At 32.9% G+C, this 26,878-nt stretch overlaps 3 protein-coding genes across 7 annotated transcripts in view; 2 read left to right on the forward strand and 1 right to left on the reverse strand.

Annotated features, from left to right (window-relative positions):
• The window catches only part of Galphao (G protein alpha o subunit), a 197,213-nt gene extending 181,551 nt beyond the window's left edge, over positions 1–15,662 (forward strand). For all 5 annotated transcript variants that reach the window (XM_076411291.1, XM_076411289.1, XM_076411292.1 and 2 more), the window contains 6 exons: positions 1,898–2,039; positions 5,527–5,687; positions 8,127–8,255; positions 11,151–11,280; positions 11,340–11,493; positions 13,173–15,662. In XM_076411291.1, the coding sequence (XP_076267406.1) occupies positions 1,898–2,039; positions 5,527–5,687; positions 8,127–8,255; positions 11,151–11,280; positions 11,340–11,493; positions 13,173–13,360 (904 nt within the window). In that variant the 3' untranslated portion in view covers positions 13,361–15,662. The remainder of the gene's footprint in view (positions 1–1,897; positions 2,040–5,526; positions 5,688–8,126; positions 8,256–11,150; positions 11,281–11,339; positions 11,494–13,172) is intronic.
• A 2,686-nt stretch (positions 15,663–18,348) lies between these two features.
• Cpsf73 (Cleavage and polyadenylation specificity factor 73) lies at positions 18,349–26,860 on the reverse strand. The gene is made up of 15 exons (XM_076411241.1): positions 26,609–26,860; positions 23,558–23,816; positions 23,444–23,507; positions 23,289–23,386; positions 23,108–23,236; positions 22,876–23,053; positions 22,730–22,819; positions 22,527–22,677; positions 22,296–22,471; positions 22,011–22,140; positions 21,782–21,957; positions 20,749–21,010; positions 19,258–19,445; positions 19,069–19,197; positions 18,349–18,684 (listed from the first exon to the last, which is right to left on the reverse strand). Exons 2-15 carry the CDS (start codon positions 23,626–23,628, stop codon positions 18,463–18,465), a joined length of 2,064 nt encoding a protein of 687 aa, XP_076267356.1. The 5' UTR covers positions 23,629–23,816; positions 26,609–26,860; the 3' UTR covers positions 18,349–18,462.
• On the forward strand, positions 23,758–25,084 carry mRpL39 (mitochondrial ribosomal protein L39). Its single transcript, XM_076411297.1, has 5 exons — positions 23,758–23,912; positions 23,969–24,148; positions 24,200–24,442; positions 24,493–24,935; positions 24,990–25,084. Exons 1-5 carry the CDS (start codon positions 23,843–23,845, stop codon positions 25,059–25,061), a joined length of 1,008 nt encoding a protein of 335 aa, XP_076267412.1. The 5' UTR covers positions 23,758–23,842; the 3' UTR covers positions 25,062–25,084.
• Positions 26,861–26,878: the final 18 nt, after the last annotated feature.

Raw genomic sequence — 26,878 nt, forward strand, 5'->3', positions numbered from 1 at the left:
CATTAATTCATAGTGACTGTAAAGTTTTATGTAAAGTATGTACAGATGCAAATTTATTTGTCAGGAATACCAGAATATTAATTTTAGATAGTTGAACAAAATTATTAGGGACTGATATACACAATAAACAAATCAGGCCCAACCTCAAATGTTATCAACAGTATTATTTACTCCACCACCAAAAAAGGTTTAAATTATATATATTTCATGATGCAGCTCTGTACTGTATCAAATTACCTTACCATATTTGGATAAATAAAATGCAAAAATGATAATTTTGAATTGCATTTTAACAATAGCCTAACAACCTTATAAGCATGTGCAACTGCAATATTACAATACTTCATGTACTTTACAAAATCTGTGTTTAGACATGCTTTAACATATTAAGTTTATTTTACTCTACTTCACTGACAACATTTGGTTCATACATTGTTGAATCAAATATGTGTCACTTACCCTTAACCTGGTGAAGTATAGCCCATCGAACTATTGGAGGTACAAAAAACCCGATATTCGATATTGGCATTTCGTAATCTAACCATGGTGGGATTTGATTGACACTTGTCGAAGGCTTGAATTTAATTAATATGTTTCTTTGTATTTTAAATTGTGTATTCAAGAACTATGTTTTGGGGATACCAAATCAAGCGCATGCAAAAGTATATTGAATATCATGCAGAATGCTTCGAAAAAAAAGTCATTCGTTAATAAATTACTGCCTTTTCATTATTAAGCTCATCATATAGCAACCTTCTTATTTAACCGACTTCGAAAAAGGAGGAGGTTCTATATTCAGTTGTATATATTTTTTAATGGTGGTTTTTGAGGTGGTCCCATTGGAACCAAATCAGGATCTGTTGGGGGGAAAGGGGGTGAAATCGAGGGAAACGCTCAAATATCAAAGGCATGTACAAAGTTTTCACATATTTTTTATCTAAAATAATCAGATGTTGGTGTACAATGTTATTACTGAACTGATGTGACGAAAAATTGGAAATAGTTCAGTGTAAAAGTCAGTTAGTTTGCTTTTTAAGCACTAATTTTCTATGTTGTAATGGTTAGAACGTTGAACACACACGCGCAGGTCACGGATTCGATTCCCAACAGAGCAACTATTTTTTTGTTCTAGTTTAATTGGAACATTCGTCAAATCACCTAGAACTAGTTAGTGCACACCAGTGTCTGAATTGTTCCTTATTTTCAAAAATTGGTTTTTATTCCTATTTTTCCTCATACGAGCTGTACTTTTACTTGGGCTATCCATTATAGTACTTGATAAAATAACTGCGTAATTTATTAAATACATATCTAACACTAAAAAGAGAAAAATACAATATTTTTGAAAACACACATCAACAAAAAATTGAAGGGACTTCAAAAAATAAATAAGGAACTCACTAAAGAGTAAAAAGTAATCATATAATCAAACGAGTTTGATGTCGGTGCCGATCCCAAATAATTCAAAAATAATAATATAAGTTTTTGACATATAGACAAAATTGAATTAAGAACAAAACAAATCTAATTTGTTGTTCGACACCGACTTCAAAGGATGAGTTGGTAGTAGTTAAAATAATATTTTAAATGGATAAATAGGTTTAGGTAGGTATTGAAATAAATTGTGTGTATATAGTAGAATATAAAATAGGTGTAGTAGATAAGTTAAATAAGGTTTTTGTTTATTTTTATTTAGTTATTACAGCGATTATTATGTACTTATTTTATTTTAAAATGTTTTTTTGTGTTAAAAATTTAAGTTTGATTATGTCTTGCTTATTAGTGAGTGCCTTATTTAGTCTTTGAAGTCGGTTCAATTTTTTTTGTTAAAAATACTTTTCGCATATTATTGTTGATAATGATATGAGAGCTCATTTTTCTTTTTTGTTTGTTTCAGAATTATCCACGAAAGTGGATTCACTCCGGAAGATTTTAAACAGTATAGACCAGTGGTTTATAGCAATACTATCCAATCATTGGTAGCGATATTGAGAGCTATGCCAATACTTGGGATACAATATGGCAATACGGAAAGAGAGGTATGTATGTAACGATGGATTTATCCTCCATTAGCTATGTGACTAATATGAGGTGATGATATTGTGTCGTTTTTTAATCTAGTTTGAAAATACGAAACGTATTTAATATGTAAATATTTCCCATGAGTTCGTAAATAAGTTTCATCATTCAAAAATAAAGTAAATATTGACGACAACAAATCCATCAAATGTTAACGTTAAAAATTCCACACAGCGTTCTTTCTTTTTCTCTCGTGTTGTTTCTCTTTTTAAATTCAGTGAAACTACGTTATTTCTTCCTTTTTTTTTCTTTTTTTTACTCAGTAATATCATTGTACAAAAATAGATATCTGTAATATTAGGTGCTTACATACAGTCTTATCATGTTTTCAAATTTTAATTGTCCATCATTTTCTAAAACTTTTTCCCATATTTCTGATAACATGGCGATGCCGTGTCAAAAGAACGATGTTGGTTTACTAGAGATCCAGTCATCAATCCATTTTCACACTTCTTCAACATTTCATAATCATGTGCTATCCAATCCAGTTAATATATGTTGATCGATCTGAATGTCGTCGTTCAATTTGTTCAATTGGCGTCGATAGATAACTGCAGTAATACTTTCATTCCCACCACATGCCATGCCAATAGTCATAGCCATGGAATATTTCCACTTGGGTGTCAATATTGATGGCTCTCCCGGACTAATCTATGACTTTTGCGCTTGAGATTGTTATAGTAAATACACTCTTCATCCCATGACCACTATCAATAGACAATAGATCACAGAAAACTCCTCATTTTTTACCTGACAAACGACGAAATTGCAATGTTACGAAACCACTTAAGGACAGTGTTTCACGCTATTTAAGCATAATTCGAAGGAGTTTCTGCGTCGTTTCGTAACCAACGACGAAACATAGATCTACTGGTACACGCTAGAAGCCATAGAACAGTCGAAACAGTGGATTTCAACCGGCGAATGTACTCCGAAGAAGGCAACAAAGACTGTCCTATCGACCGGAAAAGTAATAGTCTCCGTTTTCTGAGATTCACAGATGAGTTACTGGACCGATTCGACGCCAAATTACAGCAAAACGGCCTCAGTTAGCGAAGAAAAAAGTGCTTTTCGACCATGACAACACACCGACTCATACATCCGCACTCGTCACGGTCAGAAATTGGTCTACGAACTGCTGCTCCATCCACCGTATTCTCCAGAATTGAGCCCGTGCAACTTCTTTTTGTTTCTGAAATTGGAGCATCGCTGGATCAAGTGTATCGAAATCAAAAGAGGCTAAGCTGAGATATAAATCGCCACTTTTCTAAGATTTTCGTTTTTATTTTGTAGACTAACTACTTATCGGACCACCATAGAAAAATTGTTCGAAATGACATTTTATGCCAATTCGTGTGGTATCCATTTTCTTTCATTTTCGTGTCGTACTGTGAATGGAAGATTTAATCTTTTTTTTCTTCAATGACCCGCGTAATGTCAGAGTACATCATATACATGTTAATAGTTTCTCCATAAGAATATACAATCAGCATTGTATTTGAAAGTCGCAATCGTTATAAACCTATAGTATATTCGATGAAACAGTGGACACAACTCATCAAAATGTATGACGTCAAGACATCGCAGTGTTGCCGCATCATCTTATTATTTTTTATCATTTAATTTATATTATTTTTAATTAATATATTGTTGTTTCCGTCGAACCTACAATTTGTCTTTATGCTAACTTAAATCTAGATACATAACTAAGAGGACCCATCGGCCCTAACTCAGTCTCTGGTGAAATAATGTTTATACATATCACTGCTGAATTTTTTAATATATGCACCTCACTACACAACACTACACAAGATCAGATGGTTTGGTTCTTTTCAGGCTGTGTCCTGTTCTGGTGGTATCCAAAAGTTGCAATAGTTCAGTATTAGTATGAGAATGGAGATTTTCCTCATGCCCCCATGCAATTCTCTTGATTTCTTGACTGACTGTGGGTATCTGAAGGTCTCGATGTAGGTAATCAGTCCTATAGTAATTGGGTGCGCCCACGATAACTCTCAGGACTTTGTTCTGAAACATTTGTATTTTATTAATGTTACTCTTTGCAGAACATCCTCATAATTGAACTCCGTATGTCCATATAGGTTTCAATATTTGCTTATTTAATAGCAATTTATTATGTACTGATAATTGTGATTTTCTTCCAATTAGCCAGTACATTTTCCTATATTTCACTTCCAGTTCTTTTTTTTCTTCTTTATATGTTCCTGCATCAACTTATAACTTACATTGAATTACATGTAAACTGTCTTATTGTAAACAATCCCTTCCATATATCCAAACAGTCCTTGCTTGAATATTTTTCTGGACATAGGGAGGAATGATAGAGAGGAAGACTTATTAATCTGTGGCCTTATTGTTTAGCCATCTGATCTATAGTGTATCTTTTTTAAGGCCGATTTCTAAAGAAGTAAATTACATTAAATTTAAACTTTTCTTTCAAATTACTTTTATTATATGCTTTTAAAACCAATGTCTAGAAGTCTCATTAAACCTTTCCGTGGATTATCTTTAAATTCTTTAAATCCAGTTTCCTAAAAGTGTATGAAGAGATGTTTTACATTCCTCAAAGAGCTGCATGTCCCTACATTTTCTATAGATACTTCTCAGGCTAATAGTTTTCTCTGGGATAATTGTATTAAATTATATTTATATCGAAAAAATGCAATACGTAATAAGTGGTTTATAAATTTCATAAATCTGATCTGAAATACAGCTATTATCTGAACTAACATCAAGATGACATGAAGGTTGATTCGTATGAGGACGCCTTCCTTTCGGTGAATCCAACATTATATTGTTTTTCATTTTCTGAGTATCCATGTTAATATTCAGTGCAGCTGCAACACGTTAAAAATATTTCCATTAAAAAATACAGCAACTTAATATTTAACAGTAACAATACTTACTTCCCTAACACATTTTACTGGCAAGAGGGGTTCTACATTATCTCATTCCTGTTCTAAAGAAATCTGATTTGGGACTTAATCTTCCTGATACTGACTGTCTAACGGCTTCGACACTTTCAGTCACAGTAATCACAAATATTAAGTAGCGATTTGGAATCTATCAAAACAAGCAAAGCGCCAAAGCAACTTATGACCTATAATGATTGTCACTAATGTTTTGACAAATTTTGCAGTCATTTGTCATCTAGTCTAATTTTATAGGTTGATTCTTTCATATGCTTGGACGCATCAGACAGCATTGTTCTCTTTTTAACTAGAAAAAAATGAAAATGAAAAGTACTGTCAGATTTTAAAATGAATTTAGAAATTGCGATAGGCAACCCATTTAACATCGTGATGACGTGAGTTCACTGTTATTTTGAATGGGTTATAGTGAACTCTACAAGACCCTTCATTGATTATAATCTTTCTCTTGTATTGTAAACGATAAAAATAATCTAAAATAATATTATTTTGATTCCAGATCGATGGAAAAATGGTATTCGATGTTATCCAGCGAATGGAAGACACGGAACCGTTTTCGGAAGAACTGTTAGCTGCTATGAAGCGGCTATGGTCGGATACGGGCGTTGAAGCTTGCTTTGGCCGCTCCAACGAGTACCAACTAAACGACTCCGCCAAATAGTAAGTATTGACAACATTAGGCTGAAAAGTGGCGTGACAAAGAAAACGCGTTTATTTTTTGTTCCAAATTGGCTTTGTTCATCACGTAATCTCCATCAAGAGCCACACAATCATTTCAGCGCCGCTCTAACATTTCAATACTACTTTTATAGAACAATTTATCTTTTGTTTCAAAACAAGCTTGTCACCAGTTCATTCCGGAGTGAAGTGATTGATTCACGTGGACGATATAGGACAATGGATGAACCATTGTCACGTATCGACACAAAAATGCCTGTTTGTTACGTTTAGACATGGCCAAACACTGTTTTTGGTCAACAGTGAGCAAACGCCGCAACCACTTTGAACAGAGCTTCCTCATAGTCAAATGCGCATACAATATAAAAACAACACATTTTTTTGATAGCTTTACGGTGTTCGCTAACTCACGCAACTTCACTTTTCGATCATTCAAAATAATTTGGTGGGTTTTCTATTGTTACCACCTCATTTGAACGTCCACTGCGTTTTGCACCATCGGTGTCTCAACGACCACATTTGAAGTCAGGAAACCAACGTTTTATTATTGTTTCTAATGGACCGCAGTCCTTATAACACTTTTCAACCCATTACTTCGCTTGAACGGTATTTTTCCCATAAAGAAACAGTGTAAAATTAAAACATGAAGTTGTTTTTGATCCATTGTTTTGAAAATAACAAAAGTAGTGTCACTCTTAGCATAATAACTTACAAACATATGAGTAGAATCATGAAATTTTAACAGCTTTCTTTTGAAGATTAGTACAACTGAAAAAGCGACGAATGCAATAAAACTGGCGCCATCTATATGTTGGGCCCGGAACTTTTCAGCCTATATGTTATAATAATAGTTTTTTATTAATTATTTTACAGATTTATTGATATGGAATGATAATAAACTAGGTTCCTTCGCAATATTGAACAATGTAGAATTTAACTGAAAGAAAGTAAAATTGTGTTATTATCATCCAACTATCATATCTGGGTATTATGTTACCTCATCACATTCTGAATGGCTTGGCTTGACTTTATTATAAATAGGTGAGAGTTGGCTAGATTGGTTGGAGACATGGGATACATCACAAAACACCACTGTTCAGATAAAACAGTAGATGTGCACCAAAGTACGCTAAATCATGTTCAGAGCTTTTAAACAGATTTGATATTGATTTGAAGCTTGTGTTGAAGCTAACTAGTATTGAGCCTGAAAGGGAATTTCTAACTGGTGATATTTTCAATAACTCTTTGTCTTTAGGCTCAAATGGGTGTTTTTATTAAATCTTGAGTTCTCAAGTATCTCATTTCTGTTCATTTCCAAGACAGTGCTCTGTGTTTGGTGGAACCAGAGTAGTGTAGCGTATTACGAACCGTCGAAATCTGGTAAAAATAACCAATTTGAATCATGCATCGATCGAGAAACATCTAGAATGGACCAGAAGACACGGCGCAGTGATGATACAACGCGATATCAGGCTGTTTCATGAAGCAAAAACGGTCAAGGAAGTGTTGAAAGTACTTGGATGGGATATATTATCGCACCAGCCTTACTCTTTAGATCTTGCCCCGCCCGACTATGATTTTTTCGCATCAATGGAACACGCTCTTGCAGAGCAGCACTTAGCGAAGTTTGAAGGTTTTGGTTTTATTCGATGAATAGTTTTGCTCAAAGAACAGTCTTTTTGGGATGACATCCATAAATTGCCTGAAATATGGGAAACTATATAGAATCAAACGGCCAGTATTTTAAATAAATAAAATTTTTCAATTTTCTTGAACATGACGTAGTTTTTTCCGAAAAAAAAACCGGTAATGACTTTCCGGTACATCTGATATGTTCAGATTAACGCAGTATAGCTTAGCTGATACTGTTATATCGCCAGAAAGAAAGTGAAAAATTGTAGAGACTGATGTCAGATATTTTGATCGAACCTAACAAATAAAAAAATTATTAATATCATTTCCTGAATCTAATAAGTTACATAAATAGTCGTGTCTGCAGAGATAACAAACCGTTTTTCCCCAAACCTAATAAATGAAAGTCTAAACCGTCGAAGACTATAAAAACAAGACACGGCATCGCGTAATTATTTTTATGAACAAGGCTGTGCCGTATTATAAACCGAAAGCGTCCTTTGACTTTGGCGTTGACCAAAAACCGACTCCACCATCTACAGCACTACTGGATGTGACGCAATTGATTTTAGCGATAAAATCCGATGCAGCAGACACGTATGCCATTGTTAACAGGCTATCTTTGGTCGCCAACATTTCCATTAAATCGCCAGTAGTTATGGCGGTGCGTTATTATTCTTTAAATCCTCTCAAACTTGTTCATCCGCTGTCCTTCTTTGTTTTAACTTCATCTCCCTTCTAAAAGCTTGATTAAAAAATACTGTTATACTCATAAAATGGTCTTTGTAGCTTTTTAGATGACTTAGACCGCTTGGGAGCCAAAGAATACCAACCAACGGAGCAGGATATCCTGAGAACGCGCGTCAAAACCACCGGTATCGTGGAGGTGCATTTCTCTTTCAAAAACCTCAATTTCAAGTAAGTATAAAATAATTCAAATAATCATTCATTCAGTTTTACCGTATATACAAGGAATGTTAGTGTAAGAGAAATTACCAATAGGGAATAAATAAAGTAATATGAACACCATGCAATATAGTCCTTCCAATAAAACAGCCAATGCACCTGGTAAAGAATATCGAATATACTGTCACACGCAGTTTGTAATAATGTAAAATTCGTTTTAAACTCGGAGTGGAATTTTCCTTCTTGTTTTACCTTAGCTAAAAAGAGACAGAATGTTGTCTGATGCGTTGGAACATCTAACCGAATCAATCTGTAAAATTCAATTTGGGCCAAATCCTCAATGATGGAATTCATACACGCAGCCAAGAAGAATCTTGGCTTCAACATCTTCCCCAGCCATCAAAATCGCCAGACCTCAACATAATTGATGGGCAGTTTTAGAACAGACAGTGAGGAGTATATATTCCATCTCCAACATCATTGAAGCAATTGGTGGATTTTTTAGTACAAGAAAGAGATAATATTCCTTTAGAAACTATTCAGACACTCTACGAATCTATCCCGCGAAGAATTGTAGCCATTTTAAAAGCAAATTATGGCTCAACACCTTATTGATAAATAAATGTTGTGTATATGTCAGGTATTCATACTATTTTGTGTTTCCCCTGCATGTATAGAATGAGAAATACAGGGTGAATCATTATAAAGTCCAATTTTACTTTTTGAAACGTTACATTCAAATGCCAAAGAAGTTTTTGTCTGAATAAAGATAACTTAGTGACGTAGTTTCAACAGCATCGGTTTACCACTCACATGTCAAATACACCATGGAGTGGTCATACCCGATTTCTTTTTATCGTGATATTTCAATAGTAGAGCTTTCAAGTATAATCCAAAATCTCTGTTCGAATTAAACCAGAAATTTGCGGGCGTATGTCTGAAGGACATCTTGGCCATACCGTTGTCGAAAAAATAAATTAAAAATGATTTACATCTTAAAATTCAATAAACTCTTAATGGTATAGCACGTACCACGCCCACCCTATATATAAAAGTGTGATATGTGAAAGTATATTTTAATTTCTGAAAGAATATAGTAAGAGTTATTTTGAGGCATTCTAAAAATTATGCTCTAAATTTATCTCCAATAATTGACTTTATTTCTAATAAAATATTACTCAAGAATTATTTCAGAAATGCGATTGTAAAATTATTAACTTTTATATTTAATGACTACTGTAAATCTGCAACACGCAGTACAAGTCTGGGCTAGTCGCCAGAGTCTCCTAGGCGCCAGAAAATGGAAATCTAAAAAATACTTTATCTAATTAAAATTACACGATTTTTTTCTACAAAATGGCAATTGTCAAAAAAATTACGACAAAATCGTTTTTAATTGTTTACTCCTTTCTACCAATTATGATTTATTTGGGCTAAATTGACTTAATTGTTTTGAAAACAAATGGACTTCGCACATGGACAAATTATGATCATAAGTGCACAAAGAGCTTAAAGTTTTGATGTGTTAAAGTACCAAAAGTCTACTCCAATTGGCACTTATGATGCGCTATCAAGTCTTTCGACAGATCCATGTTCCTTCTAATTTAATATTAGGAGAAAAATTATAAAATCGTAAATGTATTTATTTACTAATTAGTTTACCCTTTTGTATTTTTCTTCACATTACATAGCTCATTTGCTGTTATATTCTGCATGTGATCACTTTTTTTTAAAAACAGTAAAATTTCGTATATTAAAACATTTTTATATCTGTCCATGGACATTTATTATGTATCTAGAATACGTTTTGGCGTAATTCAAATCTTTAAAAAATGAACAAAAAATCTAAACCGTTATTACACCATAATAATGAAAATCTGGCTTTCCTTTTGTTTACTGGTTTTTATTATGGGAATATTTTCTAACTACATGAAACTCTTCTTTGGTATTCTGTACTTTTTAAATCCAATAATGCCATTCAAAGTTATTATACTAACATTAAATCCAGTCTAATTTTATATCTAAAGCTTTTTTCTAAAGTTATATATAATTGAAGCCAAACACACTTAAATGTACCAAATAAGAAAAAGATTTAACGAACTGTATTCCAATATACTATTTTTAGCATAGCCAAACCAAAAAATGGTTAACCCAGTAAAATATTGTGGTTATTATTATCAGTTATACCAGAATAAACAGAAATCATCCATTGTGATGTAGTTCTTGGATCATTTATAATCAAAGAATTCATTCATCTTAAGCTGAAGCTATTCAATCTGCACAATGTCGCAAAATAACATATTTTTTTCTAATAATATAATCGATACTCTACGTTTGTTTTGTATGTTTCTATAATTCTTGTTTGTACAGTTATTATTTCCTACTAATAATTTAACTTTACTAATACTAACAACACTAAATGGATATTTATCCGTTATATTTGTATAGATATTATCAAACGTATTTATATTGTAACTATTTTTATTAATTTTGTGGAATTAATTAAATATTCGCCGTATTAAGATATTTATCAGATTGTATGAAATAATTGTGTTGGCCAAGTATCTAAGTAACACCTTATGTCAAGGCTTACAAATCGAAAAATAGATATCGTTACGTATATATAAACACGTTTCATTCATTTATAACTTGCTGGTGACGTTGGCGCGCATAGGACAATCAATCGATACACATTCAAACAATAAATCAACCTATACTCGTTCCAAAAGAAGTTGACCATATGCCAAACGACGTTATACCTGTTGCACGTGAGCAATGAACTTAGTCGTTATTTTTAGGCTTTGGCAATGTCGTCGGCACTGGCATACTTTAGAAAGGAATTCTTTTACCTATACATCATTCATCAACCGGTAGAAAATCGCTTGATTAATCCCTGTCCTTTTCCAGATTGTTCGATGTTGGAGGTCAAAGATCGGAGAGAAAAAAATGGATCCACTGTTTTGAGGATGTTACCGCCATCATCTTCTGCGTGGCGATGAGTGAATACGATCAGGTGCTGCACGAGGACGAAACTACCGTAAGTACTTCGTTGATTTCGTTGATATCACCATAACTCATCGTTGTTTTATTTTCCAGAACCGCATGCAAGAAAGCTTAAAGCTGTTTGATTCCATTTGCAACAACAAATGGTTCACCGATACCTCTATAATTCTCTTCCTCAACAAGAAGGATTTGTTTGAAGAAAAAATCAGAAAGTCGCCACTGACAATATGTTTTCCAGAATATACCGGTATGTATTAGCTAGTCTAAATAGCATTTACAATTAAGTGTGAATGTAATTAAAAGTTATAGAGTCATAAAACAAACAACTTAATACCAAACAACAGGTATTTTAAACTAATTCTGGATTTAATGGAAAAAAAACAGATTATTTTGCAGTATTGCAGCAACCCTCCATGGTTGTATAATAATTATTTTTATACATATTTTACATTATTTTATAGTTAATATATTAGAATTTAATAATACCTTTAAATCATTTCAATTATCTAATATAAAATTTGATTGTTATGCAACTCTTCATACTAGGAATAATTATTTTGATTATACACACTAAACCAGCAACCAATTCAGAATGATACAAAAAACTAAAAAAATTACAATTTGTGGTATACATATAGCGATGAATGTCTGTCATATATCAAAAGCATTATTCTATTAGATGGTACACAGAAGGAGCAATGCCTAATGAGTAAGGCGAGTAATCAGTAATCTTGCAACAAAGGGTAAAACAAACATTGTTACGATTCCAAATCATATGATCATGTTTCTGCTTCTATAATTCCTGACTAATGAATGAAAACCGAAACGATGGTTGCGATCTATAGCTGTCAACCATTATTGTTTCGCTATTATTTGATCTTTTTTGTTGGTTTGGAACATTGGACCATCAAGAATAACAAATAATAAAGAGAATCAGAGATAAGAAAAAATGTGGATCAAATATCCTACCACTATATACTACTTAATGCTACACTAAACAAACTACTGCACAATTTGGTTAAGCTAATTAATTTTATGAGTTGTCATTGGACAAGGAGTCTTCCTGAATATAATTCGGCATACTCCGACCTATTGCAACACTACAATGTTCGTTGGTTAAGTATCAAGTTGGCCAATGTATTGAACGTTTCTAACTAATAAAAAAAGAACAAACCTCCTTTTTGTAAAATTGGGTACGCAGAAAGCAAGGAAGCACTTGAAGTTCATAACCAGACAGCGCAATATTTTAGCTATAACTTTTCTGAAAAGAGTTTTGAAATGTATCTCAACACAGTGTCCCATCAAAATGGATAAATATGATACTTCTAGTATCTGTCAAAAATATATCGCAAAACAAAAATGTATTAATTTCCCAACCAGTCTTGAATTTTAAACAAATTAATGGAGATATTATAGTGTCATAAAAGTTTCTATTCCATTTCTGGAACGAATCTCCAAGATTACAGTATTTAAAAGATGGAAAAGTTGTCTCAATTCCATAACTAACTATTTGAAAGATCTGGAGCTACAGAATTCTCGAGCTGACTTAAAATTGGGCATCCAGACATCACTTAAAATTATCTGCCTATCCCTACGTTAGGTCCTAAAATAGTTAGCATCCAAATTATGTTGTTGGCAGCCGTTTTACATCAGACTACTATAACAATAACTTTCTGGTGGTGTTATCACTTGTCGAACGGCGAAGACCTATTTGTACAGCTAAAATTGTATTAACATGATAGAAAATACTTACTTAGAACCCCAATGAATGTAGAACATTCAACTGCAACGTTCATATCTCTTGTAGAAAGAGATATCTGAAGTCTGCATGATTTTTTATGAACAATCCATTCAATACACAACAGACCAATTGTATGAAACCGTTTTACCGTTAGATTTAATTAATACCCAATATACTTTTTTTAGGAGCTCAAGAGTATGGTGAGGCCGCCTCATATATCCAAGCCCAGTTCGAGGCGAAAAACAAATCAACAACCAAAGAAATCTACTGCCACATGACCTGTGCCACCGATACGCACAACATTCAGTTCGTGTTTGACGCAGTCACCGATGTCATCATCGCGAACAATCTACGCAACTGCGGCCTCTACTAAGACGTTAGCAGTTTTTTTGTCTTTCTGGGACTATTTGTGTGTCTGATGTTTTCGTTAGAAGCGTGAAATCCAACGGTGGATGGAGCATAAACGGTAATCGATAGAGGACCCGCTTCGAAACGAATCGTGGTATTTCCGGCGATCCATCGCGAGATAGTTTATGCCCCATCCCCGGGACAAGTAACTTATAACTTAGGTAATTGAAAAAACGACACAATTATCATTATTTATTTAAAAGGAAAACAGATCCAAAGCTGTCATTTAAGGAACAAAAAAAAGTAATTTATAATGGCACACATTGAGGCTGATCAGAAACTTATACACGCAACAGTTTAGTTTAAGTATTGCTAGTACAATATCTAAAACTGTTTAAACTCAACGAGCCTGGAAACATTCTGCCTTAATCATTCAGAACATGGTGTAAAAATGATATTAGTAAGTGCTTCCCAACAACCACAAGCATCAGGGCGTTCCCAGCTCCTCAGAGTTCACCTCCATGTAACGCACAGCCTGTTTTGTCTCACCTTCAGAAAAAAAGCCAATACAATTCTCTTTCACGGCACAAAAATTCAACTTCTACCACATATAATATATATAGATATCACTACTATACAACTTTGGAAACGAAGGAAAACGTTTATTGTTTCTGATAACGTGCCATCAAAGTAAAAGATGCATTTATAACATTTTTTTAAAATTAGGATATATATGTCTAAATGAAGAGGGTCGTGTTATATACTTTTTATCAGTGAATATCTGAATTTTAGAATTAAGTTATCTAGTTAGTTACCAAAAAAAATTATATATATATACATATATATATAAATGACGATACAACACTGGGGTATATCCTTTATGTATCTGTATGAGAGAAATTGAAGAACACTACATGACCATCAAAATCATTTGTATTAAACTATTGTATGGACCCAAGTATACTTTAAGCTCAAGGTAGATTCGAAATAATGTTGTTCGGTGATACCTGTTGCCTTATCCTTCAAGAGGTATAAACTACAGTACACTCAATCAAACGTGAATCAAGTCTTTCAACAGTTAAAACAAGGAACCTTAAGACGTATAAAGGCAGCCGGTACCAATTTAAGAAAAAATATGTGTGTTCTACATGTAGAGAGGATAAAAGAAGTACGTTCGTTTTTTTTTCTCCTAAACAAACTTTAGTTAATTTAAAAGTATATAATAACATATACATTTAATATGTGTACATATAAAAGTATAATATGGGGCTTAAAAAAAATTGAAAGTAGCTTCGGTCATTTATGTAGTAAGTAGTAATTATTTGTTTATTTGAATTCGAAAAACTACAAAAAAAACCAAAAAGCATTATTGTAATTATTAAGGAGGGACTTTTCTTATTGTTACTTTTTATTGAGAAAATGAAATATATTTATAAGTCTGTAACGGCGCGTTTCGAGATATATCTGTGACGCTTTTGAAGCACGTTGACCGACAGACGAGTACGAATATTATTACATGTTCATACGTTTGACAAGAAGATGCATTTTATTTAATACATTCCTATACATTTTTCACTATAAATATTTCGCTTAAAGGGATCGGTCTCGTTCGTGCTGTCGACGGGGCGCCGTTGATAGGCGGTGTTCAAGCCATATTTTCCTCCACGTGTCTACTTCGTTTCGTCGGTTGTGAATCGCTTACCTCAAACCAAATGACCAAAAACCCGTTGTGGCACCGGTCGACCGGCCCGAACCGATACCGCCGGCATTAATCCGCACAAAACAAGCTAAAAACATGGAAAATTATTCAGCTCGAGGGCGACAAATTTTCGACACCATGGGTCACCGTCACCGTGACCACAAACCATTACTTGTAAGGATATCGTATTTTTTTCGACTCAAATGGAGCATCCGCCGATAGTTTCGGAGCAGTTACAAACACTCACTGCCAGTTAGTTTCGTAGTCTTTTACAGGTATCACACAACTCGGAAGCTAATGATGGCTGGGTCATCAGGTGAAGGTAGTTTTATTTCCTGTTTAGAGGTCGAGATGTTCGGAAGATCCGTTCGAAAAAATACGATAAACGACTTTGTTGTGTATAAATTTACAGAGAAAACAAAACTACAAATAAAGATACATTTGTAAGTATTTAACTTAATGTTGGGTAGTGTCGAAAGAATTATGGTTTTTAATTTATCTAGTCAAGTGTCTTTTTATGTTTAATAGATTCATTCATTCGTTGTTTAAGATTAATTTACGCCACATTATAAAACTGTTTTCTTTTGTATTTGTTAATTTTAGATTACAATAAATTAATGTAACATTAGGTCAGTCTGTGATTTCAATCCCGAACTTTCCCTTTATCGTTTCAGCTGTATGTTAAAATCAGTATGATATAAAAATATATAGCATAAACACAACTATACAAATACCTTAAGGTTTTAAACGTTACCCCATAGAAACAGTTGAACACCGTATGTTACTTTCGGAGTCAAAAGGAATAAACAAAAAAGAACCACTCTATCTAACTTAGGACAGAATGGTGAATGATAATAAAAAATTACAAAATGCTAGGTGGTGGTCAGGAAATATTGTGCTGTTCCCCTTTATGTTACACTAATTAAATAAGAGATTCATTATGGTACAGGAAGTTGAATAGTGTCTAATTGAGTAGAGTATGACAGATATTTCCTAATGAAATCTGAATATGACTAGGTAACAAAATTATCTCTATTCATGATTCGTAAATGTTTGTTAGGCTCAATCAGTGAATTAGGAGTCATTAAAAATGGTAAGCAACTGATCTTCCCTTGGTCGTAATAGCGAACTAGGCAATTGGAGAGGACAATGAAGCTTGAGGTGATGCATATTGCTAAAACTATGGCCACCTTTCACCCACATTGAATTTATGTAATATCAGCTCCAACCTCCTGTCTGTGGGGAAGAAGAAATGTTATGTTATGACAACCTAAGAAGTAATAGAGGTCAAAAGAATCCTGAGTGAAATATAGAGTATATCGTCACCTTCAACGAGCTTAATACCTAATGCCTTCCTTCTCCAGAGGTCCGCCAAAATGTTCTAAGCCTTTCGAATGAGTATCAAATATTCAGACATGTGTTTCAAAACTGTGTGTTTACAGCAATCTATCCATCCTGTGATAAATATAACCACGGGAAGTACATTAATTGTGTGTGACTTGCGGTGAGAGTCGATGCTTGAAACACAGATTAACCATTAGTGGAAGAGTTTACAAGTTGTGAAACAAAAGTTAAGAATAATGAAGAAAATAAACAGAAAGCTAAAGTAATGTAAACCAGTCTCAACTTGGCAAATCCAGTGAAAACATCATCAAAGGAGTCATTTCCTCTCTAAAAAAACAAAGAGTTACATCTTTGGACATCAACAAGGCCTATAATTTCACCTAGAGATACTCCATTCTCTTCCAACTGCACTCGTGCGTTATCGGGGGCAACATATTGCATTCCATCCTTAATACATTCTTCAATAGAGCTTCCTTCCAAATATATTTGATGAACCCCCTATTTTTAATATAGCAATCACTTCCGTATTTAGTAGTGTTTAGCCAGGAGTTTCCATTAAGCTATTCATAGACATCTACTACTATCACTGAAGCAACCAACGAAATTCAAAATTGTTGGAACAGCCTATTTGCAAACAATGACTAAAATCTAACTTTTACAACCCACTGTCTCCTTGAATTCAAAAGAATTGGCAACAAGAAGGGAAGAGAAGAAAAGATCATTGATTCTAGAGTTTATTGACTGCAACTTTATATTACCAACGGACTTATTATTGCTATATTTTATTATCCTTTTTAGCAGTTATTTTTATCTGGACGGGACTTCTTATCTGAATTGATTATTGACTAACATGGCTGAGATGGTTATAACATAATATATATTAATGCAAGACATAGTCAACCCTCACCACATTACCCAAGCCACGATACTATAACACACATTATGTCATCAGAATTACTCATCAGCAAAAAAAATTGCGGAGATATTTTAAAGGAAATATAGCACATCATATTAGCATGTGAAAGAATGTCAAAAAAGGAAATCAAAACAATTATTATTTTGATAAGCTTAAAAATTATTTAAATCACATATCTGAATAGCAGGATAAACAGTAATTATAAGATATAATTTAACAGTCAAGCTTGTTTTTAACAGTTAAAAAGTTTGACAAGACAAGAAATTGCAAACATTCCCAGTAAAACTATCAAGGTCAAGTGTATAAAGAACGTATTAGTCCCTAATTAAATATCTACAACAACAAACGCTTGTTCTGTTAAGTAGTTTGTAAGAGATGTTAGTTGATGTCTACCAACTATAACGAGCAAAGGACACAAAAGTAATTCGACGATAACAATTGGGCTAAGTTACCATAAAAGTAATAAAATGACAATGAAATGAAAAATGAAAGAAATTACAGACCTTTTTTGAAGAAGACACCTTTAAAGCAAAGTAGACTATAATAATCCAAGAACACTGTAACAATAAAAGTTGATTATTCAACAAGAAACTGGATCAAATTTCGTAAAATTAAATTCTTTTCAGAATTTTGCATAATGATTACTATTAAGTCACGACTTCTTTTTTTGTAAGAATACTTTTTAAATAAGGGAAAAGGCCAAACTATTACAGATGTTCTCATTTGAATTCAATTAAACCACACATATAAGTTATGATAACAATTGTTATAGAATTGGGGACTGAAGAATTGGAATTTAGTTTGGTTTGGCCTGGGTGATAGTACCCTGTGAGGGACTGTTGTTAGTGTTACAAGGAAGACCTCAATAGTAGTGAAGGCGGAGAGAATGGATCTCGATACAGCGGAACTGGCAGAAGGAGCTTTCTGGAACTAACCACTTCAGTATTAAACACTAGGTTGTTCAAACTCAACCTTGAGATTCAAAGTGCAATTATGTTGCACTTTGAATGGTCCAGTAGGGTCCAAATGTGCATAACATATCCATATATCAAAATTCTTAATAAAAATGATTTATTCAAGAATTATGTTCAAACAAATTAAAAATTACAATGTTTTGTCAGACAAAAAATTAAAATGACATATATATGACACCATAATTATTCATAAATCAACTATCCACTGAGGGCGGTGCCAGGCTCTGGTACAGCTTCGAAACAGCGGTCTGGACGATCTGCTGGAAGGATTCATCATTAGGACACTTAACCTCCAAGTTGGAGAGATCGATGTCCGCCCTCTTGTCGTTGACGGTCACGTACAGTTTTTCTCCTTTGAATATCTTTGGAACCGAATCTTCTCCAAACATATCTTGCAGCAACTCAATAAGACATTCCTATAATACACACAATATTAAAAAACCATTCCGTATTTATTTCTTTTCTACTAAGCCATATTAAGAATAAAAGTAAACAGGATCTTAGGAATTATAGAAGGGTTACTATTTCTATTTTGAGCTTAAGAAACAGTAGTATTGATGGTCAATATACTTTTGTCTGCGCTTGGACCAATCACTAACATACACTTTTTCTATTCTGTTTGAGGTAGTTCCAAAATATGGACTCCAGCAAACTCGAAAAAGAAAAAAGAAAAAAGCACATTAATTGGTAAATATCCTTCTTCTATAAAAAATCTATTATCTGAATATATAAAGGACAGTTCTACACGACTACGAATGTTGCAACTACGGTTTATAGTAAAAATAAAACAATTTTCTTACTTTAAAATGCATCCTATCAATTTTTACGCTGGTGGACATATTTTTACTTGGGGTTTCAAACATATCAGCTTGTAGGATCGCAGCTACAATAGCATCAGCGTACATATCATTGATGGGATTAGCTACCCACTGCGAAACGAAATAAATCATTATTCAAACATCTGACCGCCTCATCCGCCCAATTCTCACCTCCAAAGTTACAAGTTTCGGTTCAATCGTTATCTCCACGGTGTTGAACGCCCTCATCTTTTTGTCGCCCTCGATGGGTTCCATTAAGCCGCACACCTGAGCCAGCATGTGCCGTAGCACGTTCGCGTTACCGGAATAGTGCAGACTCTGCCTCTGGGTAATTTCACTCAAGCTTAGGTCAGTATATTCTGAAACCAACAACATTGAATAAAGATATTCAAAGAACTGAACTTGTTTTAGATAAAACACTAAAGCGAGTTTGATGGAAAGAAATTTTTATCCACCTGGGTCACGTGGTCATGCTTATGTAGAGCTTAGGTCAGTTACAATACATCCTTGAATGCTTTAGTCCATTTAAACACGTCAGCCCTACTCATTCATCAGCCCTAGGCACTGATTTTGAAAACGCAGAGAAATTTCCGACTTTTTAACGCTTTCCCACATTAAAAAACGAATGACAATACGTTGCACTACTGCGATCGGCACTTGGCGTTCACTCATGGTCGTACCACGCATGTAAAACATTCGCTTTCAACGAAAACTATGCCACACTGTTCGTAAGGAACCCAGCTATTACATACTCAAGCCACGATCTTCAAAACATACATGCGCGGCGCCACCTACAGTGTGTCTCCATCATATTTGAATCACCCTCGTATAATATATTTCGTAGTGGCCACGTAGAAAAGAAAATGGACTCAACATACCGAAAGATAAGAAAAGACAAAAAACTTTGGGAAAAAGGAAAATTAGTTCACAAAGTGTTAAAACATCTCATATTGTTTTAGAAGATTTGCCCATGGCTTGCCCATTTTACCACATAAATACTTGGGTGCTCATATTCAAAATGCTGACAAAAGTTTTAACAGGAAAGTCTGGTGGTTTCCTCCAAAGCCATCTACATTCCGGGCTAAAATAAATTGTTAAAATAACCCCTCATATGGGTGCTGGGACAGAAGGCAGCTACTCCAACATTTAAATCAAAAACATGAGTAACGAGACAGAAATGATATAGTTCGAGATAAATAGTGTACTACCTATAGTACTAACACACCAATAAATATTTCTATAAATCAAAAAATATAGAAAAGTCTAATATTTCTGGAAGCTTTCGTGTGTGTTATGATTTAAAAATCGCGTCTACAATTTTAAAATCAATTTTCGGAAAATAAATTACTTTTTAGGGATGAAATCCAAAAATTTGAACATTTTATTAAAGAGCTTACTTCATTTCTTTTCCAACATTTTTTAACAATTTTTGTTTTACGCTCTTTATAGCGCTAATAAAATGATGTAAAAACTTGATTAACTTATCACCTATAAAAAAATTAATAAAAATGACTCATTTAAGGCGTCTAAAGGGGTTCCCCAGCTTACGTGCGGTATGGTGTATGTACTAGTAATTAGATAAGGATAAGTTGAGTACTGTTAGAATAAACGTTCCTCAAGGAATTCAAAATCAAACTTGGCTTGAAACAATTTTAAACTTACTAAATAAATCGTCAGCGCTTAAGATGTGATAATTAAAGTTTCTCTTCACCAAAACACCCTGGATGACCTTGCTGGGCGTGGGCTCCTCAACGGCCAGAGAACCCATCACCTTGGCCGTCTTCTCGCCTCTGAAGTGTAACTCCACCGTGTGCGTGTTTCTGGGGTTGTGAAGCTGGGTACTGGTGTTCTGTTCCTCTTCGAACTCACGCTGCAAGGCAGCCTTCAACCTGGACATCTCGTTCTGCTCGCCGTGGACAAGCACCTAATGTCAAATCGTTTTCATATTAATTCCGATAATGCGTTATAATATCATTCCAATCGAGAATATCAGTTTTGACACGTTGATAATCAAATGAGTTATGAAACATTAAAAACATAATGTGTATACAAATATTATACACATGATAATGATAAAAATATACTTTAATGATTTAAGCTAGAAACAATTGCACAACTATTTGTCGTCACTTATGTGCATTCTTAACGATCTTCGTATCTTGAAAATGATGATTCTGATATAGACATTTGAAATATCGAAGTTTTTACTTATTGAAGTTAAATTGGATCTCCTTTTGTATATCCCTCGGTATTCAGAAGCAACACACTGGAGTTACTTTACTATTTTTAAAAAATTTAGGACATCAAAAAACTGGGACTATTATTTTCAGATTATCTCCATTTTATAAAAAAAAATAGTCAAAAATTATTTGTTTCAGAACACTAGAAGGGTTAAAAATATGTTAATTAGAACGCAACTTATTTCACTAACCTGTAATTTTTGATTTTTTGAGTTCTTGAAACTAAACAAAAACAATAAATATCTTGTACAAAAATTAATAGTGATATTAAAAAACAGTACGTCCTAGACAAACGTCCGAAATTTATACCACCGTAACACCAACATTTAAACCTATATTAACATATAATAGATGGCGCTGGCACTTGACAACGGTATAAAAATTATTGAAACTTGGCGTACTTGATTTTTTTTTGTTATACGAATATATATTGGCTTTTTTTTCGTGTAACTTACCACATGAGGTGGCTTCAATATTTTTATAAATTCACTCGTTTGCTGGTAATCTGTGTGAGCCGAGAAAGAAATGTAATCCACCGACATTTTCAGCGGTAATTTCTGTCCCGTCATCGTTGTGATTTCTTCGGGTTCGGAAAGAACGGTTTTAGCTAAAGTACCTTCCACGCAATAACCTAAAACAATAACAGTACAAACACTTCAAAAATAGTTATATGCAGCATTTTACCAGCGATGATGACGCCATTTTTGGAATCCGTGCACCAAGATTCGAATAATTCACGTGACAATCCACTCTGCATCATACCAGGTGAAGCCATAATGACACATGGACCAATATCCTCAAAATGATCAATACCCTAAAATATCAAAGAACATTTAATATAGTTACACAATACACAATAGCTGTGAAAAAAAAGTTGCAAGTACTGTGTTTTTAGATCAGTTTATTTTCTAAAAATCAGTGTATAAAATATCATACAATATTCAAAATATGACTAATATCCTTATATACCTTTAAATTCGAGATGTGCTTGAAGACAAAAGGATTATTTATAGCTATTTGTCTTTTGATTTTGTCATTCATAGCATTAATATAAGTCTGATACACAGCCATGCATTTTTTAGCCAAAGATGAAGCATAATAAATAGGTATATCATGTAATTCAGGATGCTGGCCCCAATATTCATCTAAGATACAATATAAAAATAAAATAAATTTTAAATATATTGGAAAACCTGTTACCCAAGATTAGAAGCAATTCTTGAGCTCTTCCTAGCGCAAAAACTGGTATTAAACATCTACCTCCACGATTTACTATGTCATGGACTAAACCCGTGAATCGATTCTCCCTATCCTCCCTATTCTCATGAATATGAGTTCCATAAGTTGATTCCTATAATCACAATGATATTAGAGTTTAAAATGATTAAATAACATTGACTAACAGTGATGAGAACATCAGGTCGGACAGTAGGAATTTCTGCAGCCATCAAATGTCTATCTTCTTGTCTTGAAAAGTCACCAGTATAAAGAATCTAAAGAAACAAGCATAATGTCTAACTAATTTTTATATCCAACAACAATAAACGACCTTAACGCCAGCAATTTCAATCATAAACATTGCTGCACCTAATACATGTCCAGCATTATAAGCCCAAAATCTGATACCAAGTAAATCTTTTTCTTCATGAAAATTAATAGTTTCAATTTTGTCCATACTAGCTTCCAAATCAGCCTCGGTGTACAACATTTGTTCTGTAGCTATGTTACTGAAAAATAAAATTAAAATAGAAACAAATTTAAATAAGATTAAATTATCCTACCTAACTTTAATATAATCTGACAATAACCATCTATAAATGGCTTTGGTTGCATGGGTCATGAAACACCTTCCTTTGAAACTAGTTTTTAATAAAAACCATGGTAAGGCACCACAGTGGTCCAGATGGAAACTAAAAGATTTTATACAATATTTAAAGATACCTTCACTGTACTACAACTTACTGTGATATAAGAAGTAAATCAATTTCGTCAGCTTCAATTAAATCTACAAATGGCAAAGCATCCATACCCGAAAGTCCAGGATGAATACCACAATCAAGCTAAAATTCAAATGTAATTAATATGAAATAAAACAATTAAATGATGTTTAGATGTACCATAATTTTTTTGCCTTTGAATTCTATCATAATACATGATCTCCCCACTTCTTGACCAGCTCCACTGGAATTAAACCTATTTTAGACAATATTATACAAATTTTGTCTACTTACAGGGGCCGTATTATCAATTGATCACTTTCTTCGGCGGGAATCTGAGACTCTGCTTTTCGTTTAGATGACATTTTTTATTTTTGAAGAAAATTTATATGTATTTAAAAATATATGTTTGTTTACACCGGAGTCCTATTCATCATAAATAACCTTACTATTAAAGAGTAAACTTAATTTTTACTTCTGATCGTAACCTCAGTAAATGTTTAACTTTCTATTTCAATAGTATAATAGAGAGGAAGATTTCTCTTAGTATAACCTTAAAAGCAACATTGGCAAAATAAAATGAATTCTTTAAATAAAATAATAAACTCTATTAAACCAATAAGTAAAAATTCAAATATTTTATGTAAAAGTAATACGAGCTAGTTTAAGTGTTGTGTCATAGAATTCTTTAATGTATATTTTCAGGATATTCAACAAACTTAGAAGAGTACCAGCGGCAGTGCCAGATCTTTAATTTCGAACAAAAACGACAGAAAGAAGCTGTAGGGCGCGTTGAAAAAATTGAAGTGCAATATGAAGGGCAACCTGAGAATAGTATCCTTGTGATGAACAAAAATATATCAACCCCATATGATTGTGCAAAACGTAAAAAGTGAATTGGTGAATTACAGCAGTATAACTAAAAAATTCTTGTAGATTTGGGAGATAAATTTAAGGATAGATCGGCCGTTGCGCTTTTAAATCATAATACTTTATGGCATATGCACAAACCGCTACCTGATTCTTGTATATTGGAATTGTTACATTACCAAATACCTAACCCTAGTGCGGTGAACAAAGCATTTTGGAGAACATGCAGTTATTTGTTAGGAGCTGTAGCAAAAGAAGCTTTTAAAGATAATATTGAATTTCATTTGCATAGTTTTCCAAGCCCAAATGGTAAAGTTATTAAATAAAATAGATGTTTTATTTATTTATTTTTTTTTCAGTTAAATCTGGTAGTTTTGTGTATGATATCCAATTGGGCTTAGATAATTGGGAACCCAAAAACTCAGAACTGAAAGTATTATCCTTGGAATTCATAAAATTTTGCCAAAGAGATTACCCAATTGAATGCCTGGATGTAAGCGAAAATCTGGCATTGGAAATTTTTAAAAACAATCCTCATAAAACTAAACAAATCCCTGACATAGCTGCTAATAATGGTGATAAAATCACACTTTTCAAAGTTGGTCATCATATAGATATTAGTCGAGGCCCCATGGTACCAAATACAAATCATTTAGGCCGTATAACCGTGACAAACGTCATAAAATTAAATACAGATATTGGCGGTAACCCCATCTATCGATTCCAAGGTGTAGCTTTGCCTAGATTCATATCATTAAATCATTTTGCCTATGGTTTAATTGAAGAACGCGGGAGGATCTTGGTAAGTAATATATCTGTATAAATTAATATGTGTGATTACTATTTGTTTTTTTAGAATTCTAGTAGAATACCCAGTGACCAGGGTAGCATACATGAAGATGACAGTTTTGTAGCTCATGTACATTAGTAAATATATTTATTTAGTAAAAATGTTGATTTTTTTAAATACATGAGTTAATTAAATACAGGGTTTGATAACCATTATAGCTAAATAGAGATCGAGATATATTGCTTCAAGTTGGATTATGTATGTACAGTTTAAAGGTTTTTTGATTACTTAAATATATCGACTATATTAAACACTAATATGAACCTACCAAATCTCTGTAATACTTATCTAAAGATAATATACTTATTTTTAAAACTAAAGGGCTGACCCATATATTTTCTGCTAGATGGAAGCCAAGCCTATTAATAATTAAAAATAGTGAGAGGGGTGTTGTTTAATTTGAATAAATTAGCCTGGTTTTAGAATTAATCATTAGTTTTAAGCTAATTAAAAGTTATTGTTTTATTGCTCAAATTTTAAACCTGTTATGTTATGACTAAATATATATTGAAAAGTACACATAATTTGGTAACAGCGTCTTCAATTTAAAGAAAAACGGCGTGTTAAAATTTATTCTTGAAAACAAATTCCATGGAAGAAAAATATCGATATTTTGAATAAAGCTACATGTATAAGAAGTATCGAAATTTTTTTTGTCACAACCAGAAAAATAACGATATTTTTCAAAGGACCTATTGATAGGATAAAATAAAAATATCGGTATATCGGAAGAAATAAAAAAAAGGTTTTTAAATTGTTTAAGAAATGTCTTTTGATGATCTTTGAAATATGGGATAATATATAATATAATATAATATTGAAAAAACCAATTATAAGACGAATAGTGTTGGGAAATTGACTATTGACTGTTTAGTAATTGACTACTTTTTACTATCGAGTGCTTCAGTCGCTATTTTTGGTTCGACTAATTTTACTATTTTTTACAAGTGATTGTTTCAGTCGCTATTTTCGGTCCGACTGATTTTGTTACTATTTACTATCAACTGTTTCAGTCGTACTTTTAGTTACTATTTTTGATCCTACTTGTTTCATTCGACTGATTTTTTACGTTCTGGCTCTGTCGTCCTAGCCGCTACCTTGACAAAAATGTACCCAATTTATGCTTACATAAATTTATATGTAATATATGTAGTTCTATGATTTTTTGGTAGTTTGCTTGTAGTTTTTGTTAAGATTGTTAATGTAATAGGGTAAGAAGATTAAAATTGGGAATGAAAATTAGTAAAATATTTTGACTGTTTATGGCAATAGGTAACATTTCCATTACTCTCTTGATGTTTGTTAAAAAATATTTCCGTTCAATAATAAATAAAGCATTTATATCGTTTCACTCAGATGATTTTTTATTACGTCATCGATTTTGTTTTTTTTATTTATGTTAAACTTTTATATAGTATTTAAGGTTATTATACAGGTTTAGTTTTTAGGTTTTGTTTAAGTTCTATTGTATTGTCTATATTTATTATAGTATATTATTTAAAAATAGCAATTAACACATTAAAATACAATAAAACATTTGTGGGGTATTATTCCATTCCATAGAAAAATTCCATTCCTTTTTTCAGATCCACAGAAATTTTAAATATAAAAGTAATTCTACTTACTTTAAAATTAAATCATAAATTGCATGTTATGTATAATTATTATAATAGTATTCAGTAATTATTTTTTTCCTTGCCTTTTTTAAAGTTAGCTCGTGAAGGAATTTATACATCTCCGCCTCGCTTATACTACTGTTGGAAAATATAATCACGTATAAAATTAACTACCCCAAACGGTTATCTCCGTTCTTTCCTCTCTTATAATTTATACAGGAAACAATTCGTACATCTTGATCTGACATCACAAAAAAAACTGTCGAACCGTGCATTTGA

This window comes from Rhynchophorus ferrugineus, unplaced genomic scaffold (assembly GCF_030347505.1).
Source record: "Rhynchophorus ferrugineus isolate W39M unplaced genomic scaffold, kcgeb_rfMv2 rfM8, whole genome shotgun sequence".
Classification (NCBI taxonomy): Eukaryota; Metazoa; Arthropoda; class Insecta; order Coleoptera; family Curculionidae; genus Rhynchophorus; species Rhynchophorus ferrugineus.

Bases quoted from the DNA above. Each gene is read 5' to 3' on its own strand.
- Cpsf73 (XM_076411241.1), bottom strand. From the start codon at position 23,628: ATGTCATCTAAACGAAAAGCAGAGTCTCAGATTCCCGCCGAAGAAAGT. The intron at 23,508-23,557 runs GTAAGTAGACAA...GTTTAATTCCAG, and splicing joins CAATTGATAATACGGCCCCT to TGGAGCTGGTCAAGAAGTGG. The intron at 19,446-20,748 runs GTAAGTTTAAAA...TGTTGGTTTCAG, and splicing joins AAGCGCTGACGATTTATTTA to AATATACTGACCTAAGCTTG.
- mRpL39 (XM_076411297.1), top strand. From the start codon at position 23,843: ATGAATTCTTTAAATAAAATAATAAACTCTATTAAACCAATAAGTAAA. The intron at 24,149-24,199 runs GTAAAAAGTGAA...AAATTCTTGTAG, and splicing joins CCCATATGATTGTGCAAAAC to ATTTGGGAGATAAATTTAAG. The intron at 24,443-24,492 runs GTAAAGTTATTA...TTTTTTTTTCAG, and splicing joins TAGTTTTCCAAGCCCAAATG to TTAAATCTGGTAGTTTTGTG.